The sequence below is a fragment of the Perognathus longimembris genome, chromosome 2, assembly GCF_023159225.1.
Source record: "Perognathus longimembris pacificus isolate PPM17 chromosome 2, ASM2315922v1, whole genome shotgun sequence".
NCBI classification, from domain to species: domain Eukaryota; kingdom Metazoa; phylum Chordata; class Mammalia; order Rodentia; family Heteromyidae; genus Perognathus; species Perognathus longimembris.
Genome location: NC_063162.1, coordinates 75,512,777 through 75,531,817, shown reverse-complemented (window position 1 = coordinate 75,531,817; position 19,041 = coordinate 75,512,777). Strand labels below are relative to the sequence as shown.

The 19,041-nt window shown below is 53.3% G+C and overlaps 1 protein-coding gene across 1 annotated transcript; it reads left to right on the top strand.

Moving 5' to 3' along the window:
* The first annotated feature begins 1,137 nt into the window (after positions 1-1,137).
* Ghrhr (growth hormone releasing hormone receptor) lies at positions 1,138-13,957 on the top strand. Its single transcript, XM_048337797.1, has 13 exons — positions 1,138-1,194; positions 4,553-4,655; positions 4,788-4,895; positions 5,458-5,555; positions 6,711-6,808; positions 8,354-8,489; positions 9,921-10,074; positions 10,340-10,400; positions 10,859-10,928; positions 11,439-11,530; positions 12,071-12,200; positions 12,991-13,032; positions 13,832-13,957. The coding sequence occupies exons 1-13, from the start codon at positions 1,138-1,140 to the stop codon at positions 13,955-13,957; spliced, it is 1,275 nt and encodes a 424-aa protein (XP_048193754.1).
* The last annotated feature ends 5,084 nt before the right edge of the window (positions 13,958-19,041 follow it).

The following is a 19,041-nucleotide window of genomic DNA, read 5'->3' as shown; positions in this document are numbered from 1 at the left end:
TTGGACTCAGGGCCTGAGCACTGTCCCTGGCTTCTTTTTGCTCAAGGCTAGCACTCTGCCACTTGAGCCACAGCGCCACTTCTGGCCGTTTTCTGTATACGTGGTGCTGGGGAATTGAACCCAGGGCCTCATGTATAGGAGGCAAGCACTCTTGCCACTAGGCCATATCCCCAGCCCCTGAAATCCACTTTCATACTCTAAAGTTCTGTGCAACGTCCAGGCTGGTTTAGAACACTGTCTCTAGAGATCTTGCAGTTTTAAACCGAAGACTATAACAATAATGACTAGTGTTCAAAATAATTTGAGTTTCTGAGTGAGTCCTTTAATTTCCATTTTTTTGCCAGTTCTGGGCCTCGAACTCAGTGCCTGAGCACTGTCCCTGGCTTCTTTTTGCTCAAGGCTAGCACTCTACCACTTGAGCCACAGCTCTACTTTGGCCTTTTCTGTTTATGTGGTACTGAGGAATTGAACCCAGGGCTTCATGCATGCAAGGCATTATGTTGTCCTAGTCAAAGTGGATCCCTTTGTGAGACTGCCTCCCTGCCTTGATTTCCCCTCTTGCCAAGAGGACTTTTGGAGGCTTGGACAGGCCCCACATAAAGTCAGGAGACTGACATGGGCAGCGGTCACTCACCGTGCAGGTCCTGCTCAGGTGACACACACCTGGCTTGCTTATGCCCTCCTTGAGGCCCTGCTTTTCAAAGTTCATCCCTCTGCCATAGGACTGGCTCTTTTGGGCTTCCCAAGCTCAGAGGTCACTCTCCAGCAGCAAGGGCCTCCTTGCTATTTGCTGAGTCTCTTTCCTTCTGAGGTAGGCAGGATGAGGGCCGTCCAGTGAGGACCAAGAGACGAGTGTGGCAAGGAACAGTGACGAACTGAAGTGAGTGTCCTGTGAATGAATGTAAGGACACAGAAGAGAAGGGAGGGTGGGGCTGAGCCAATCACTTCTTGACAGGACACAGAGTCCCACTCAGGGCTGGGCCTCAGGGCACAGCTGTGCCGCCATCCTGGTGAATATTCAGCGGTGTGTGGTTCTGCCTATGCAAGCAGCCACCTGGAAAGGGGAAACAACCACGGGGGAAGAAAACCAGGCAAGATTTACCTAGCTGACTGTAGGAGCCTTTGTGGAGCCCCAACATGGAGAGCTGGATGTGGGGTACCTGCATCCTCTGCTTGCTGAGACAGTTGGGAGTCGTGAGTAGCCAGCTAGACCCTCCTGCCCTTGTCACTGGGTTCCAGGTTTGGGATCCATAGGGCCCTTGGGGACTCAGCTGGAGCCCCCACTCTCCCAGCTCAGGGTCCTTTCCTCCTGTTCCTTCTCTCCTCCCCTCCCTTCCTCCCTTCTTCCCTCCCTCCCTCCCTCCCAGTCGTTCCCTCCATCCCTCCATCACCCCTCTATTCTTCCCTTTCTCTGTCATCCATCCATCCACCCATCATCACTCCCAGTCCTTCCCTCCCTCCCAGCCCCTCCCCCTCGGTCCTTCTCTCCCTCCCTCTGTCACCCATCCAGCCATTCATCCATCCACCATTCCTCCTAGTCCTTCCTTCCCTTTATCATCCTTTCCTTCCTTCCCTCTATCATCCCTACCCTCCCTCTACCAAGACTCCCTCCCTCCCTTCCTTCCTCTCCCTCTCCCTCCCTCTGTCCATCCATTCACCCACCCACACATCCCAGGTGGCTTCCTGACAGTGGCTGGGGGTAGCCTTGCTTGATCCCTGGGATACCTTCTCCTCTTCCAGCTCTGACTGCACATATATTCCTGGCCTGCTTGGGCCCCCTGGGGTGCACAGGGCCCCTGCCCAGTCTAAGACAGGCCGTGGAATTGAGGAAATGAGGTCTTCCTATTCCTTTAGGCCACCTTTCTGGAGAAGGTCTGAGCCTCCCTACCCTTAGGCTCCTCTATCCCCCCACCCCCCAGTGAGGTTGCTTCTGGAAAGAGGGTTCCAGAACTAACTGGTGAGAGGAGTTAGTGGATGCCAGCTCTCCTGCTCTGAGATTTAAGGGGTTCTTCCTCCCATGAGTCCCTGCACCTGAGAAGCTTCTGGTTACCAGTTATTGCTCCATAGCTTGAACTGCAGTGGTTCTGGCAAGGGCCACACGGCAGAAAGAGGGTCACAACATCCTGGGTTGGGAGACCCATATGCTGGCTTCTCCCCCTGTCTGTCAGGGGCTGCTCTGAGTGCTTTTATGTACCTGACCCTAGACACCAGAACTTTGGCCTTGAATCCTGGAGCCATGAAACTACCTGCTGCATTACCTAAGGAATTCCCCTCTCCCACCCTAGATTTCTGTGTGTAAAAGATAAACTCACTACTGACCAGAGCTGTATGCTTAGTGGATCTGATTGTCAAGGGCTGGCATCCAGGGGCAGTGCAGGTAACCTCCCTGCCCTCACCAGCTTGAGAGAAGGACATCCCTTCCTCGACTCTGTGTGTATCCTACAGTAAGAGCTCTGTCTTAGGAAGGGAAAATTTACAGTAGTGGGGGGTCACTGGGGTACTAGGACCAATGATTGTCTCACAGCATGGGCTCCAGCCCCATAGACCCAAGGCCTGATACAGAATCCTCACTCATCCACTATCCATCCATCATCCACCATCCTTCATTCATCCTCCTCCATCCATTAGACATCGATCCATCCTCCATCCATCATCATCCATCAATCCTCTACCCATCACTCATCCATCCTCCATCTATCCATCCATCGATCCTCCATCCATCATCTATCTTCCATCTTTCATCCATCACCCATCTATCCATCCATCACCAACCCATCATCCACCCATTCATCCTCCATCCATCATCCATTCTCTATCCCCCATCCATCCATTCTCCATCCCCAATCTATCCCTCCATCCTCCACCCACTTTCCACCTATCATCCATTCTCCATCTTCCATCTGTCCATCTATCCCTCATCCATCCTTCATCCATCACCCATCTATCCATCTATCATCCATCCATCCATCCATCCATCCATCCACATAGCCCATTCATATGCTTCCCCATGTACTGGTCCATGTGCTCATGTACTCATCCATGTACTCTTTCACTTACTAATCTACCATTTTCTTGCCTGAGAATCTCTGAAAGTAGAATTTGCTATGGTCTGTTGGGTTTTTTTTTGCCCCTCCCGGCTCGGACTCTTCCTTCTTTCTTTCCACCCTACTTTCTCGCCCTCTCCCCTAATCACCCGACCTGCAAGTAAGTTAGAGTGGAACGGCGGGGGGGGGGGGGGGGGGGGGGTCGGCTCCGACCTGACGTGCACAGGATCTGCCGCAGATATGTGATCGCCTCCTTACGCTAAAAGTCTGGCGAACATATGCAACGGGGCCGGCTTCTTAGAACGAACTGACTTTATTAAGAGAAGGACAAGGGGAGATGATTCCGAGGGAGGGGTTTGGCCAGGATGTTGATAGGCTGAAAGGTATCACCTGACCCCCAAGGGCTAACGTCACTCGTGCGCGCCCGGCTGGCTAGAAGGTTGGGGGGCTGTTTGCCCAACCGGTTCCTCTGGATTCCAATCCAGAGGGGGTAGAAGGGCCGCATTCCCCAGGGCTGGGGGAGGTGCATCAAGCCCCTTCCATCAAGGGGGAAGATGGACCCCAACAATGGTCAAAATTCCAAAATGGTTTTCATGAGACTACAGCTGAGTCACTGGCAGAGTGGTGTCCTTTCACAGACTGAAGCATACTATTCCTTGCCCTCCCCTTGGCCTGTGCGCCTCCCTCCAGCATCAAAGCCAGCAGCATAGCTTCTAGGAGCAATTTCCACCTCTCTTCCTCTCCCCTTCATCCATCACTCCATCTAATTCTCTGGGGCTGGCTTTGCTGCTGTCCTCTAAGAAGGACCTCTGTGGTGGCCCGGGACCACTCAGACAATCAAGGGCCTTGTCCCAGCACTAGGCCCTCCACTTCACCCCATCTGCAAAGTGTTTTTGCTATATAAAGTCCCATTCATGCATTTCCAGGACCAAGACACAGACCCCCTGGGTGGGCAGTTACTCTGCAGAACCACTTTCAACCACTTCCATGTCCTGAGCAGGAGAGCAGAGCAGGTGCTGCACAGGAGGAGACTGTGGCAAGGACCATTGCCACTGCTCAGGGGTCTTCAGAAGCATTTTGTATAATGTGTCTCAGAACTGACTTCCATGAGCTGGAAAGAGGGGACATCCCTCCTGTTTCTCCTACCTTGTCTCCTTCCTTCCTTTCCTCTTTCCTTCCCTCCCTCTCCTCCGTTCCTCTCTCCATCTTTTTCCCCCTCCTCCTCCCTCCCTCCTTTTTCCCTCACCTCTCCTTAACCTGCCTTCCCTCCTTCTCTCTCCTCCCTCCCCCATCCTTCTACTCCTTCCTTCCCTTTCTCCCACATTCCTTCCCTTCCCTCCATGCCCCCAGATACCCACCAAGCCCACCGGTGGATTCTGGGGCAGGGCTGTGCTCAGGGCCAGGGGCATGGGAAGGCATCTGGCTTTCTGTTTGTTCCGTCTCTTGGGCTGAGAAGCCAGAGGGCTTAGAACCCAGTTGGCTTGGCTCTTCCTGTCATTCTCCCATAGGCATGGGGCCATGGGCTCCCAGAATGTGACTTCATTGCCCAGCTGAGAGAGGATGAGCGTGCCTGTGTGCAGGAGGCAGAGGAGACACCCAACGCCTCCCTGAGTATGGAGCCAGCGGTGGGGTAGAGGGTGGGGGCTTTCCTGACTGCCCTCTCCTTCAACCTTTCCCCTTGGGGTAGGGACCAGCCACTCTCTTGGTGGGCATATTCTCCCTTCTTTCCTGTTCTCCTCTCAGTCTGCCCTAGGACATGGGATGGTCTGCTGTGCTGGCCGACAGCAATCTCTGGCGAGTGGGTGACTCTTCCCTGCCCCGATTTCTTCTCTCAGTTCAGCTCAGAGCCAGGTAAGGGGCCCTGAAGTGGAGAGGTGTCTTCATCCGGGGTGCGGGGGGGGGGGGGAGGGAGGGGAGCGTATTACTACTCTGGAGGAGAAGGGATCTGGGTTCAAATGCCAACCTACCCTCTTCAGTTGTAGCCCTGAACAAGTCAGTCAACTCTGAATCCCCTTCCTGAGTGAGAGTTCACGGGGTGAGAGGGCAAAGCCTAGGCAGGGGCAAGGCTTGCTGTGGGGAGGAGGCCTGGCTGGGAAGGCAGGGAGGCAGTGTCTGGCTGTCACTGAGTTGCCAGCTACTAGGACTAGAGTGGAGGGGGTGGAGTGGGTGGAGGGTGCCCACTGTTCTTCCTCACCTGGCCTGGGTGGCAAGTGCACAGTCCTTCCACAAGGAGAGAGTACTCTGCCCTGTCTAGTAGGAGCCTGTGGAGTTAAGAGAAGATGTTGCACCTGGTTCTGGCGGGGGCTCCCTTGCTCTACTACTCTGATGCTCATGACTGCCTGGGGCCTGGTGCTCCCCTCATACTGCTGGGGGAGAGGGCAGTCACTGCTGTGACTGTGGGCTTGCTCCCCAGGGGCAGTGAAGAGGGATTGTACGGCCCAAGGCTGGTCAGAGCCCTTCCCACCCTACCCTGTAGCCTGCCCGGTGCCCTTGGAGCTGCTGGTGGAGCAGGTAAGAAGTCCTGGGGTCTTGCAGTCAGGGTTGCTACAACAACTGAGTGATGCCCTTGTGGGCCTCACCTTTCCCATGCCTGAGACTCTAGAATTGTAGTTGCAGGAGTGTCCAGCAGGGGGCAGTGAGTGTCTGGCAAAGGTGGGTTTGGTTGATGTGCTCAAGAGAGATACATGGTCCACAGAGCTTAGAGGGAGATGAGAGGCAGAGGACAACCCTGGATGTGGGCAGACCCTGTGGTTTTGGCCCATTTTCTGTCTGGACTCCTGCACAGATAGCTCTGGGTGATTCTAGAGGACATGGTGACTGCTGTTGTGCTGGGCAAGCGACCACCTGCCTTCTCCAGTCCTTAGCCTGGAGGGACGTTCAGTATGTGTGTGTATGTGTGTGTGTGTTGTGGTGTGCATTTGTGTGCATGGTATGTGTATGTGTGCATGGTGTGTGTGGTATGTACGTGTATCCATGTGGTATGTACATCCACGTGTGCTATGTGTATGTGTGTGTGTATATGTGGTGTGTGTGTATGTGTGTGTGGTATGTGCATCTCTGTGTGTGGTATGTATATGTATGTGTGTATGTGGTATATATGTGCAAATCAAGCCCCAAAATGATCACACAGACCCACCTCACCCCAGAGGTTTGTGGAGCAGGGCCCTGTAAGGAACACCCATTTCTCTCTGTTCAGGCCTGAGTGCCGGAAGCATTGGAGAGGCCATGTTTTAGATGAAAATATGGAAAGGCACTAAGGCTCCTGAGCTGCACTGGGGAACTGGCCCTTGATGCCTCCATCTCTGGGGGTCAGGGAGGACTCTGATCCAAACACCTGGTCCCTGAGCATTTTCTCTCCCCCTATAGCTCAAAGCTGTCCCAGTCCCTTTATGTGGGGATGCTATGTCCCATGTGTGTCAGTGCAGAGGCCCCTCACTCTCCACGGATGAGAAGTTTCTGCTGTCCCTTCCCTCACACCCAGAGCTACAACAGTCAGTGTTCAGCATCTCCACCTATAAGCCCCTTCCTTCCCCTCCTCTGCAGGGCAGTGGGGGGCTCAGTGCAGTAATTGAGTGTCCTGTGGAGTGTCCAGGCTCTGGGGGTGGCTGCAAAGGCTCCCTTTCCCTGAGTGCTCATGCTTGATTCTGTCTCTGCCCGCCCTCCCAGAAGTCTTACTTCTCCACTGTGAAGGTCATCTACACTGCTGGCCACAGCATCTCCATCGTCGCCCTCTGTGTAGCCATTTCCATCCTGCTTGCTCTCAGGTTTGCCATCCTCCTCTCCTCCTTAGAAACCTTGGCTTCCCACTGCCCAAAGACCAAGACTGATTCTTTGCTAGGTTGCCGGGCTTCTCTGTACACCCCCCCCCCATCTACGTGTGTGGGGGGGTGGTCCTAGGCTTGTCTGCCTCTTTCGTGTGGGATCCATTCTCACTCTCTCACGTCCCCTGGCCAGTCGGGATTAATCGCGGAAGGGGGGTCCCAAGGCAGCCTCAGTTCACTTGTGGTTGAGAGACCCCATGCCCACCAGCCCAAGGAAAGACACTGGTGCGTGGGAGTCCTGGAGAAAGCCTCTGGGGCATTCTGCTTTATTCAAATGAGGAGCCAACAGATATACCCCCAAAGGTGGGCACAGGAGAGGGGCCACTGGTTGGCCACAAGGACTGTTCCTCAGGTAATGTCACGGGACTTCCTTTATGGGTGGAGACCCAGCCTCCCAAGGATTGGGTTTCTGGGATCCCCCACCATTGCACATGTGCTTGACCCCAGGGGCGGGAGCTGCTTTGCTTCTCTTCCGGTTGAAGCCGAAAGGTGGGAGGGACTACCTTCTGCAGCCCCAGGGCTGGGGGAAGGGCAGCGTCTCTAAGGGAGCCCTAGTTACCCTTCCCCCCTTAAGGCCAAGCTAAATCCCCAACACTAGGTAACCTAGAGGCATCCAAATCTTCACAGCATGGCCTGCTCCTCATATGCCAGAACTCATACCTAGCGTCATAGCTTCACTCACTCTGTTGGCTTAGATTGCCTCCTTTCCTTGGGATTTATATCTGCCCAAATCTGAACCCAGCTCCCTAGCCTCTGAGAGTCCTTTTGGCCTCCTGCCCAGAGCTCTTCAGGACTGGTTCTCACCCTGACCAATGTGTGTTTCAATGGGTCTTAAGACTTCCGAGTCTGAGCTCTCCACGTGGCCAGTGCTGTACTCTGCCTCCTGTAAGGGGAGGTGGGGGCGTCTCTGATATCCATCCAGGGGCCCTTCTTTTTTTTTGCCAGTCCTGGGCCTTGAACTCAGGGCCTGAGCACTGTCCCTGGCTTCTTTTTTGCTCAAGGCTAGCACTCTGCCACTTGAGCCACAGCGCCACTTCTGGCTGTTTTCTGTATATGTGGTGCTGGGGAATTGAACCCAGGGCCTCATGTATACGAGGCAAGCTCTCTTGCCACTAGGCCATATCCCCAGCCCCCAGGGGCCCTTCTGTGTCAACCTCTGCTCCCTCTGACTGAACGCAGGGCTACAGTTGCCTTGTTCCTACATGCATGCCCAGCCCAAAGCAGTGCTGGTCAGCTGACCTTTAGGGCTAAAGTTCACATGTAGCTTGATTCTGCTCAGTACCATTCACCTCCTCTCACACAATTTAGCTTGGTTTCCTCCACTTTGAGTTTATCCAACTCCCCTCAGTGCAGCCCAGCCTAGTCCAGGCCAGCTGGGCCCTGTCTTAGGCACCAGAAAGCCCTATATGGTCTCAAGTCCCCACCTGTACACCCTCATCCCCTCATCCCTGCCTCTGGTCTCAACCCATCCCCCTCCCCCTCTTTCAGGCGGCTCCACTGTCCCCGTAACTACATCCACACCCAGCTGTTTGCCACCTTCATCCTCAAGGCGTGCGCCGTGTTCCTGAAAGACGCTGCCCTCTTCGGTGACAGTGACACCTCAGACCACTGCGGCTTCTCCAATGTAAAGAGTGGGCTAAGGGGGGTGGGCATTGGAGGGCCTGTCTGCTCTGCTCCTTGGGCTGACCTCCTGCCTCAGGGGCAAGGACAGTACAGCTATGAGTTCATGTGACCACCCACTCCCCTTCTAGCTCAGCACAAGCCCTCAGCCTTCCCTGGCTGGACCTCCAAGTGAATCCAGAGATGTCCCATCTCTTCCCATTTCACATGCCACTCCATATTCCACATGTCCACCTCCCCCTTCCCCCCCACTGGTTGCGTCCTTCTAGAAGCACCCAGGGTACAGAATGCGCCCAGATTTGAAGACTGCTGGGAGAGAAAGCTGAGATCTGGGATCCAATGAAAGGGCTTTGGGGAAGAGGTGGCTCTGCTGCTGGGTTGGCCGCAGGCCTTGTGTGGGATCAGTAGAGATGGGCTCAAATGTGGGTTACAAAACCAGAGGTGGCACAGAGAGGGATGCTGTTAGGGAGCAAAGGAGCAGAAAAAGGAGGTAGGGAGCAGAGGGCGAGGCTCAGAATCATGAAGGTCCTCTCACAGTGTGCTGGAAATGAACAGATAAGTGAATGTGTGGGCCAGCAAACAGCCTGAGTTAATTAATGAAGAAATTAATAATTGAATACGCTGAGCATTTACTATGAGCCAGGCAGGGTTTGAAGTGCCTTGCAGAAATTATCTCCTGGATTTTCAAATGCCTTGAAAGCCTCATCTGTCCCATTTTGTCAGTGAGGGGCGGCTGGCCAAGTTAGCCAGCTACATGCTCACACTGTCACACTGTCTCATGGTTACATGGACACACAGCTGCATGGTGGGGCTTGTCTTACACCGGGGCATCTGGGCTTGGAGGTGGCATCACTGCTCACCCCCTGCTGGTGAGCAAGCTTAGACAGTGAATGTACTTATGGGTATGTATTCATTTTCTGATAGTGCTGGGATTTGAGCTCAAGGCCTCAGGTTTGCTTGGCTGGCTCTCTAACCTACTAGCCATACCCCAGTCCTATTTTGCTTTAGATTTTGTAGATAGGGTCTCTGTGCTTTTTGTCTGGGCTGATGTCAGACACATTCTCCTATCTAGTCCAACCACGTAGATGGTGTCCCCATCCCAGGAAGTGGCCAATTCGTGTGCAGTTTTGTTTAACACTGTGACAAGGCCACAAGATGATACAGGAGTTCCTCCTTGCACAGGTGGAAAGCTGAGGCGTGGGAAGGCTTGTGGGGCCAGCCATATACCTTTGAGCCCTGGATCCCCAGTCTGTGCCCTGATACCATATCGTGCTAGCCCATCCCCACTGGGGTCACCTACGGATTCAGTCAGTTCAGGCTTGCTGTATGGTTAGGGTGATGGTTAGGGACTTGTGGTCTAGGAGCAGTGGGGCACCATGGATGGGGGCTGCAGTGAGAGTCTTCACTCTGAAGCCCCTGGGCCCTTGGTCCCCAGGTCCTGTGTAAGGTTTCAGTGGCTGCCTCCCACTTTGCCACCATGACCAACTTCAGCTGGCTGCTGGCAGAAGCCGTCTACTTGAGCTTCCTCTTGGCCTCCACTTCTCCGGGCTCCAGGACAGCCTTCTGGTGGCTGGTCCTTGCAGGCTGGGGTGGGTACCCTGGCAGGACTCCATGGAGGAGGGGGAAAGCCTGGTGGGCCTAGATAGAGCACCTTCGCATGATTGGTGGGCATCCCAAGGGGAGGGAGGGGCAGGCCACAGTCACCTTCCCAGTGTCCCAGAGTGGATGAGGTCTTGGTCCCTGGAATCCCTGCCAGGCCTGGCCATTGCATTCTGAAGGGCTGGCAGTGGTGGTGGGCAGTGGGGCCAATCTCAAGGACGCAGCCCTAACTGGAGCCCCCTCTGCATTGTGCAGGGTTCCCCATGCTCTGCACGGGCATCTGGGTGATCTGCAAGCTGGCCTTTGAGGACGCTGCGTGAGTGTCAGTGCCTGCTGCACCCCACCAGGCCTGGAGGCTGGGGAGCGGAGCAAAGTGGAGGGCCTGGCCTCGTAGGGAGAGCGAGGCTGGAGGGGCCTGCAGACTGTGTACAGGGGGCACATAGGAGAGGGACCTGAACTGCCAGGGCTGTGGGGGCCTCTGGAGTTGGGGAGGTGTGTGTGGGGGGCAACAAGGACAGGTTTTAGGGCAGGCCATCCTTTCAGTGAGAGAAGGGGGCCAGTGTGGCTGAGACAGAGGACCAGGCTATGGGGTGTGGGGGACGTAGATGACAGAGCAGAGAAAGGCTCAGGCCTCTAGTATTGGGGGCAGAGAAGGGCCCAGGCCCCTAGTACAGAGGGAAGGCAGAGGTGCAGGTTGCCTGCGTGGTGGCTTGTGGTGGCTGTGAGGTGCCTAGGAAGGGTTCTGAGTGGCACAGCTGGGCTGTCTCTTCCCAGGTGCTGGGACTTGGACGACAGCTCCCCCTACTGGTGGATCATCAAAGGGCCCATCGTGCTCTCTGTGGGGGTTAGTATTGAGTGGTGTCCCCACTTTATTCCAGCCCTCCTGCTCCTCAAGGGGCCTCACACAGTGCAGGTCACAACTCCAGGGACCAGGAAACAGGTCCTGGCTCTGTTCTGGCTCTGCCCTGATTTTCTGTTCCCTCTCTTGGCTGTGGCTGCCCCAGTGTTTTCTTTATCCATGCCAGGCCTCCTGGCTCAGAGGTGTCAAGGCCCTGTGCTATCCGGGCACCATCTGGGTTGGGGAAAAGAAGCTTGGGAAGGCACCTAGCGGGTACCCAGCGGGCACCACTTGGGACCTAAGACAGATGGCAAGGCCATTTCTCCTGGCTCCCAGAGTTTGAGAGGAGGAGGGACCCTGAATCACTCCCTGCCCTCCTCACCTCCTCCTGGAGCCATTATCTATGCTCCTGTCTGCCACAATAACTACCTGGCATCTCAGGGATTTGGGGTCCACCCTAGGTCTCCCAGGACCTTCCCTCATCCTCCATACCACCTTTCTGTGCACCATCTCTAGGTGAACTTTGGGCTGTTTCTCAATATTATTCGCATCCTGCTGAGGAAGCTGGAGCCAGCACAGGGGACTCTCCACACCAAGTCTCAGTACTGGTACTGTGTGTATGCATGTGTGTGCGTGCATATGTGCACACGTGTGTGTATGTATGTATGTAGACGTGTGTATACATATGTGTGTGTGCTTCCATGTGGTCATCTCTTCTATGGCAGACATTCACACCCCAGCTCAACCTTCCCAGAGTGAGAATGGATCTGATCTTGCAGTAGGAGAAAGTCAGGTCTCCATACCCCCAGTTTCCCTCCTCCCTAGGCTGATGCTCAGGCAGGTTGGCCCCTTCTCTGGGGTATGGGGAAGTAGGTACTCTCCAGGGGGAAGAAGGGAGTTGGAGAAAACTTCCTGGAGGAAGTGATCTTGGAACTAGACTTTAAAAGATGCAAATACTTTGAACTTACTGGGGTAAGAGCACTGACAAGGAGCATAGCAGGATCCAGGAGGAAGCCCTGTGGGGTGTGGGGAGGATGGAGGATCTGGGGAGGCAGAGGGAGGATGAAGGATCCAGGGAGGTGGAGGGCTGTGTGAGTGGACCGGGTGTCCAAGGTATCCTCGGAGTCTAGTGTTTGTCTGCCCCATAGGAAACTCTCCAGGTCCACACTTCTCCTCATTCCACTCTTTGGGATTCACTACATCATCTTCAACTTCTTGCCTGACAGTGTTGGCCTGGGCGTCCGCCTCCCCCTGGAGCTGGGACTGGGCTCCTTCCAGGTGATCCCCCCTCCCATGCCATCCCCCACTTCCCTACTCCCAGGACTTAGACAGTTGGCTAACTTCATGATAGTGTGAGGGCAACTATAGCCCATCCATTTGTTCAACAATTCATTTACCTGTTGATCTTCCATCCATCCCTCTACCTCCCTGTTCATTCAGTTATCCACATAGTCCTTTACCCACAATCCATTCATCCAACTACCAATCTGTGTGTCCACCCATCTATCTATCTACTGATCTGTTTATTATCTATCTATCTATCTATCTATCTATCTATCTATCTATCTATCTATCTATCTACATACCCATTCACTCATCTATCTACTTGTCTATCTGTCCATCTGTTCATCCATTTATCCACTCAGCTATTTATATACCCATCTAACCACCCTGCTACCCATTCACCCATCCGCTACCCATCCACCCATCCGCTTATCTACCTACCACCCACTTACACATCCATTTATCCAGCAACAAATCCACGTACCCATCCATCCATCCATCCACCCATCCACCTATCTTACATTTTCAACTTTCACAGAGCACTGGTCACATGCTCATTACTGGAGTATGCATTATGGGGTGATCAGAGTGATGGGGACTGGCTTGCTGTGATATACAACTATATATGCCTATACATAGTAATGGATGAATGCATCTAAGTTCTTCTTTCACATCTGGCCCAGTCACAGTCTGAGATTATTGGAGAGAAGACAGTAGACAGACTAGGACATGTTGAGGCCAGGCCCAAGTGTTCTAATAGGATCCTTCCTGTATGACTTCACAGGGCTTCGTTGTTGCTGTCCTGTACTGCTTCCTCAACCAAGAGGTATGTAACCATCCTCACGGATTGTGCCTGTCTTCTCATGTCCATCCTCCCTTCCTGTGTCCATGCCCTATAGCTCCCACCCCAGGAAACCTCCTCCTTCTAGGCAATTTGTTAGATTGTGGTCAGCTTGTCTAAAACAGGCAAGACTCTCTTCTGAGCAGTAGCCTCAGGATAGGGTTGGCCTGAGACATTGTGAATTCCCCCCTTTCTCCCCTCAAGGGGATCTGTTCAGGAAGCAGTGCCAGAGAGCAGAGGGTGATATTCCCCAGAGGTGGGGAGCTCCCTGCCTCCTAATAGCACTGTCTGTTGTGGCACAGAAGTGGGAACTCTATGCTGGGCAGAAACTGCTCTCCCCTTGGCCTGTCCTTGCAGCCCAGCTCAGCTCTGTCAGGCAGGGCCAACGCCTCAGGCGGAGGGCTGAGTCCTCTCCCCTGTCATGGTCTCTCCTCAGATGTCTGGTGGCCGCACTTAAGCTCACAGCACTGAACCTTGCAGCAGGGATGGGTGGAGTCCTTCAGGAAGAGCAGAGTAGTTACTTGGCTAGAAACTCTGGAAAGTACTCACAAATGTCTACCTGGGCTCAGAAGGCTAAAAGGGTGAACAAAGAGCAAAAGGCCATGGCCAGATGTCCTCAGAGGAAAGAGGAGGCAGTCTCTTCTAAAGGTAGTGCTTGGCAGTGCTAGTGACCATCTGTGGCTTTCCTTGCCCACCCTTTCATACTTCCTCTCCTGTTCCTTCTCCTGGGGCTAAGTGGAAGGGCAAGAGGACCTTCCTAACACCCTCTCCCTTTTCCCTGGAGGTGAAGAATGAGATCTTGCGAAAATGGCATGGTCAGGACCCTGAACTTCTGCCGGCTCGGAGAACCTGTGCCAAGTGGGCGATGCCTTCTGGCTCAGGGATGAAGGTGCTGACTTCTGTGTGCTAGACTGACCCATCGTGCACCGGGACAGGCCACACTAGACCACAGGTGCTCCAATGGTTCCATGACCTTCTGGAGGATCCAGCGGACTCCAGGAGCCCTGGGGCAAAGCCCCCCACAAGCTGCTGTCCAGCACTGGGCAGGAGCAGCCCTTCCTCCCTTCTCCTACACTTGCCTCTTCTCTAGGTTCCCCTGTCTTCTCTATCTCCCCCTTACTTTCTTGGTTCTTGTTTCTATTCCCACCGGTTCTTTCATTATAGTCTGGGGCTACACCAAGGCCGGAGAGCCAATGAGCGTGCACAGGGGTGGCGTGTGCTCGAGTACAGGCTTGTGCAGAAGAATGCGTCTGCATGCTTAGCTTGGATTTACAGGAAAGAGCTGCATTTCTAGCTCTGTTCATGCCACGTGATTGTCATCTGTCTCTGCAAGGCTCCTCATGTTTTATTTATTTCAACAATGTATTCTCTTTGTCCCCATCCTTATTCCCATTGCCCTCCTCCTGCAGGCAGGAAAACCCATGTATCATTTTGGGTTTCTATGTGCCTGGAAAAACCTGCAGTGTTTTGTGTGTGTATACTCTGAATTCAGATAACCACTATCAGTCATACACCTCACTCTGACTCAGTACTGCAGTTTTAATGGATCCATCCCATTGCTGTAGAGACATCTGGGTGCTGTGTGTAGGCGCCACTCCTCCCCTCCCACCCAGAGCCCCACCACCCGCCGTCCTCTGTGGACCATGCAAAGGAATCTTTCTGTGGGACTCACACCCAAGAATAGGGTTGGGGGCCCCTTCTTCATGTGACTCAGTGGTAACAGATTGTACATCTACACTGGTAGCTCTCCAGGTTCTAGAACTCCATCCACCCCACCAACATTTGATTTTTACTCTGCTTTAATGTTTGAGAGTCAAATGAGGTAAAGGAACAGCACAGTTCGGTCACATTCGTGTTTCCTTGATGTTTAACAGGTGTAGATGTCTTTTTTCATTCTGGTTAGCCTTTTGGGTTTGTTTGGAAAATGCTGAGTTTCATTTCCTGTGCGTCTATGGGGTGGAGATTCCTCCAGTCTAGATGTTTTTCTGTATCATCCTCCTGTGCACCTTTCCAGACATAGGCAAGCAGGTCCTTCCTCTGCCACCCGTCCTGCCAGCAAGAGGCAGGAGGGGACCCGGTGCTGTCCTTAGGAACAGATTTCAGCACAAGGAACAGGTAGAAATCAAAGCTCCGCCAGTCAGGATCATGTCTACCTGCTTCATGGTCAAGGAGAAGCTAAGCTTTGCCCCCAAGTCCAGACCCCTGGTCATCCCCCATTTTCCAGCTGCCCTGAGAGTCCAGATATCCCCCTCCATCCTCTGCCCACTGGACTATTGCCTCTTGTCACCTGTCCTGTTACTGTCAACCCCTACGAGGGATGGCCTTGTCACCCTGGACCTGGCTCCATGTCTCCTGAGCATGGTAACAGGAGGAGCCATGACACTGTGGCCAGGGGGCTTTGTGAAGGGGAATTCATCCAGTGGCTCCTCCAGCCACACTGCTGCCCCCTGTGCTCTACTGCCCGGCACCTGTATGGCTAGACAAAGGTGAAGTCCAAGTGTGACCCTGTCTGAAAACCCAGCACACATTCCTGCCTTTAATCACAGATCCTAAAAGCCACCTACACTCATTGTAGGCATTCAGGCAACATAGCCTCTTATTTAAAAAAGAAAATAAAAATGACCTTCATTTTATTACCCAAAGACTTTAGCCACTGACTATTTTATGTTTCCTGGAAGTTTCTTCTCAGCATTTTTGAAATATCTTGAGATCATATTTGTGAGTTTGTATACTTAAAAATAACATGCTCAACAGCTGGCTGTTGGTAAGCACATGAAAGGATGTTGCTAGCATCAGGAAAACACAAACAGTAACCATAAGGAGAGAGAGAGGAGGGAGAGGGAGAGAGAGAGAGAGAGAGAGAGAGAGAGAGAGAGAGAGAGAGAGAGAGGGAAGGAGGGAGGGAGGGAGAGACAGAGACAGAGACACAGTGTGTGTGTGTGTGTGTGTGTGTGTGTGTGTGTGTGTGTGTGTGTGTGTGTGTGTGTGCTGGTCCTAGGGTTTGAACTCAGGGTTTAAACTGAGTCCTGTCCCTGAATTTGTGGTTTTTTCGAAAGGAAGTCAGCATGGCAAAATTTACTTCTGTAGAAAGGTGTACTGTCAGTCAAAAACCTGGCAAGCAAGCTTGTCCCTGATTGTTTTCATTCAAGGCTAGTACTCTACCACTTGAGCCACAGCTCTACTTCCAGATTTTTGGTGGTTAATTAGATGTAAGAATTTCACAGGCTTTCCTACTTAGGCTGGCTTTGAACCATGATCCTCAGACCTCAGCTTCCTGAGTAACTAGGATTACAGGAGAGAGACACTGGTGCCTAGCATGAGGAATCTTTTTAATACTTAGATAAATTCCCTTCAAGAAATGTTGGTCTCCCATATTCCTACACAAGCAGTATAAACATTATAGTTTTATTGTGTCATCATTATTGTTAAACGCATCTTTGTCTCTGAGATTTAAGTGGTGCCAGTGGTATTGTTAGAGATGTGAGCACAGTGCTAGAACTTAGATTTATTAATGCTGGTAGTTAATTAGTGATTAGTGGTTGTTATGTCAGCAGTGAGAGGTTAGTGTTAATGTTAGTGGTTAGTGGCTAGTTGTTAGCTGTCGTTAATGCTAGTTAATGGCTGGTGAGTAGTGTGTTTACTCTCAGCAGTTGGTTTATGGTGTGATCAGTGGGTAGAAACAACTTTTAAGAATTCTCTAGGGCTGGGGATATAGCCTAGTGGCAAGAGTGCCTGCCTCGGATACACGAGGCCCTAGGTTCGATTCCCCAGCACCACATATACAGAAAACGGCCAGAAGCGGCGCTGTGGCTCAAGTGGTAGAGTGCTAGCCTTGAGCGGGAAGAAGCCAGGGACAGTGCTCAGGCCCTGAGTCCAAGGCCCAGGACTGGCCAAAAAAAAAAAAAAAAAAAAAAAGAATTCTCTACCTCTCTCCATAGATTTTACTATAGCTGCAAGTCTACTTCCTGCCCTCTTCCGATTATATGTGGTGCTTAAAATTCCTGCCACTTCTCTAGTCTCTTCCATATTTGTGGACTGGAGCCACGTCCATGGACCCAGGTTCTGGAAGAAACCTTCTCTGGTAAACCTTCTCCGCTCTCTCAGGCCTCCATTATCCCACTTGGCATGAGAGTGTTAAGTCAGAAGGCCATGCTAGGGATTTTCAGAAAGGACTGTGGATGGCAGGCTGGGAGCAGGTGGGGAAGAGCAATGCTGCTATTGGCCACCAGGTGGCAGAACAGCTATGGCCAAGATCCGGGGCTGTGCTGATCTGCTCCTTAAGTGAGATAGTAAGAGATGGACAGAGTGTTAGGAGGCCTGGGTGGGTCAGTGAGCCTGTGGGCCAGGCAGAAGAAGGGATTCTTGGCTATATGGGATGGGGTGGGGGGCCCTACAGGAAGGGGAGAAACAAGCTCTGTCAGTCTTGTGGAGTAAGAAGCAGAGGGCAAGCACAGGTGAACCTGAGCAAGGGATCATGCTTCTGCACTGCCCAAGAGGCTGGCAGCCACGTCAGAGACTTGTGTTGAAATGTGATGGGCTATGAGAAGTCCACTAGTCCCTGGAGGGGAGGAGGGAAGGGACTGCCAAGGTCCTTATGGGGGCAGGAACTCAAGGCAAAGGCCAGGGCATTGGTCTACATTGCTGTCAGGCAGAGTGGAGGGCTGTCCTGCATTTTGGGGAAACTTGCTGGGCTCTGAAAAGATCGAGGTGACAAAGAATGATGGGAGAAGGGTTGGGATAGAGTGGACACCAGCGCAGGCAGAAGGGGACATGGGAAGTCCCTGAGTATGCTGCCCATGGACTGTTGGTGCACCTCTGGGATGGCCTCAAGTCTTGGGGCTGCTAGGGCCCAGGCTCTTGGAGTCACTGGGGCTGCTTCTGGGCTTACCCAGTTTTGGAACCTGACAAGAAATTGAAGATTTTTTTATTATTATTTTTTGGTCTAGAGGCTCAGCTCCTCTGTGAACCTTCTTCCTGCGGTCAGGCCCCTGGCTTGCTCCCAGGCACATTCTCTGCTTCCCCCTTCTTCCCCCTTCAGAGGCCCCTGCTCAGCTGCAAGGCGGGGGTGGTGTGTCCAGCCGCTGTCCAGTGTCTGTGATACCAAACATCTGTGATCTGAGTCTGCTGAGGAGGAGGCTAGCCTTCTGCCCCTGGCGGTGCGAATTTCCCTTCCTGACCACACTTTCTCTTCCTGTCCCCACTTCTCTAAGCTGAGCACAGTGGAGGGCTGTTTGACCTCTGGCCTGCCCCTTTGTGGACACACCCCATGTTCTCAGACCCTCCTGGGGCTCTGGCTTCCCGAAGCTGCCCCTGGGGCAGGCAGGCAGGCAGGCAGGCAGCAGACAAGTCCCCCATCAGAGGTGTTGCATAAGCTACCAGGGCCAGGAGCACACACATTCCCATGGTTACAGGAGAGGCTGGCCACAATGGCATTGCCATGGCACCCGCATGGCCTACTGTTCTGCTGGGCGTGGAGCCGGCCTGAGGCTCCAGGCTCTCCCTGAATGGGGTCCCCCTTTCAATCCAGTGGAGTCTGGTGATATGAGGAGCACTCACTTGGCCAGGGTTATTGGTGACTGAGCACCCAGTGCTACCTCCTGCGCCTCACAAAGGCCCCAACATAGTGTGACAGCCACCATGACCACGCCTCCAGACCACACCAGAGCCTGGCCTTGACCCCAGACTGAGTCCTGGTGACCCCTTGCTCACTCCAAGCTTTCCCTAGGCCCTCCCTCAGGAAGGTGGGGGCATGGCCTCTGCTCCCTTTGCCCTTCTTGTGTCCTGCTGTCTCCTAACAAGCATGCCTGGGGATGCCATGAAATGGGGACAGGAACAGCACACCTGGTTCTGCTTTGGAACACCAAAGGGGCACAGAGAACAAAGGGCAGAGAACGGCTGTCCTAGAGACTGAGACCAGGGGAGGATGGCTACCCTGGAGGCAGAGGCCAGGTCTCATGCCACTGGATGAAGCAAATCTTTCAGCACTGTTTATAT

Coding starts and splice junctions, on each gene's coding strand:
- Ghrhr (XM_048337797.1), top strand. CDS start 1,138: ATGGAGAGCTGGATGTGGGGTACCTGCATCCTCTGCTTGCTGAGACAG. Junction 4,656..4,787: donor GACACCCAACGCCTCCCTGA/GTATGGAGCCAG, acceptor TTCTCCTCTCAG/TCTGCCCTAGGACATGGGAT. Junction 13,033..13,831: donor ACTGCTTCCTCAACCAAGAG/GTATGTAACCAT, acceptor TTTTCCCTGGAG/GTGAAGAATGAGATCTTGCG.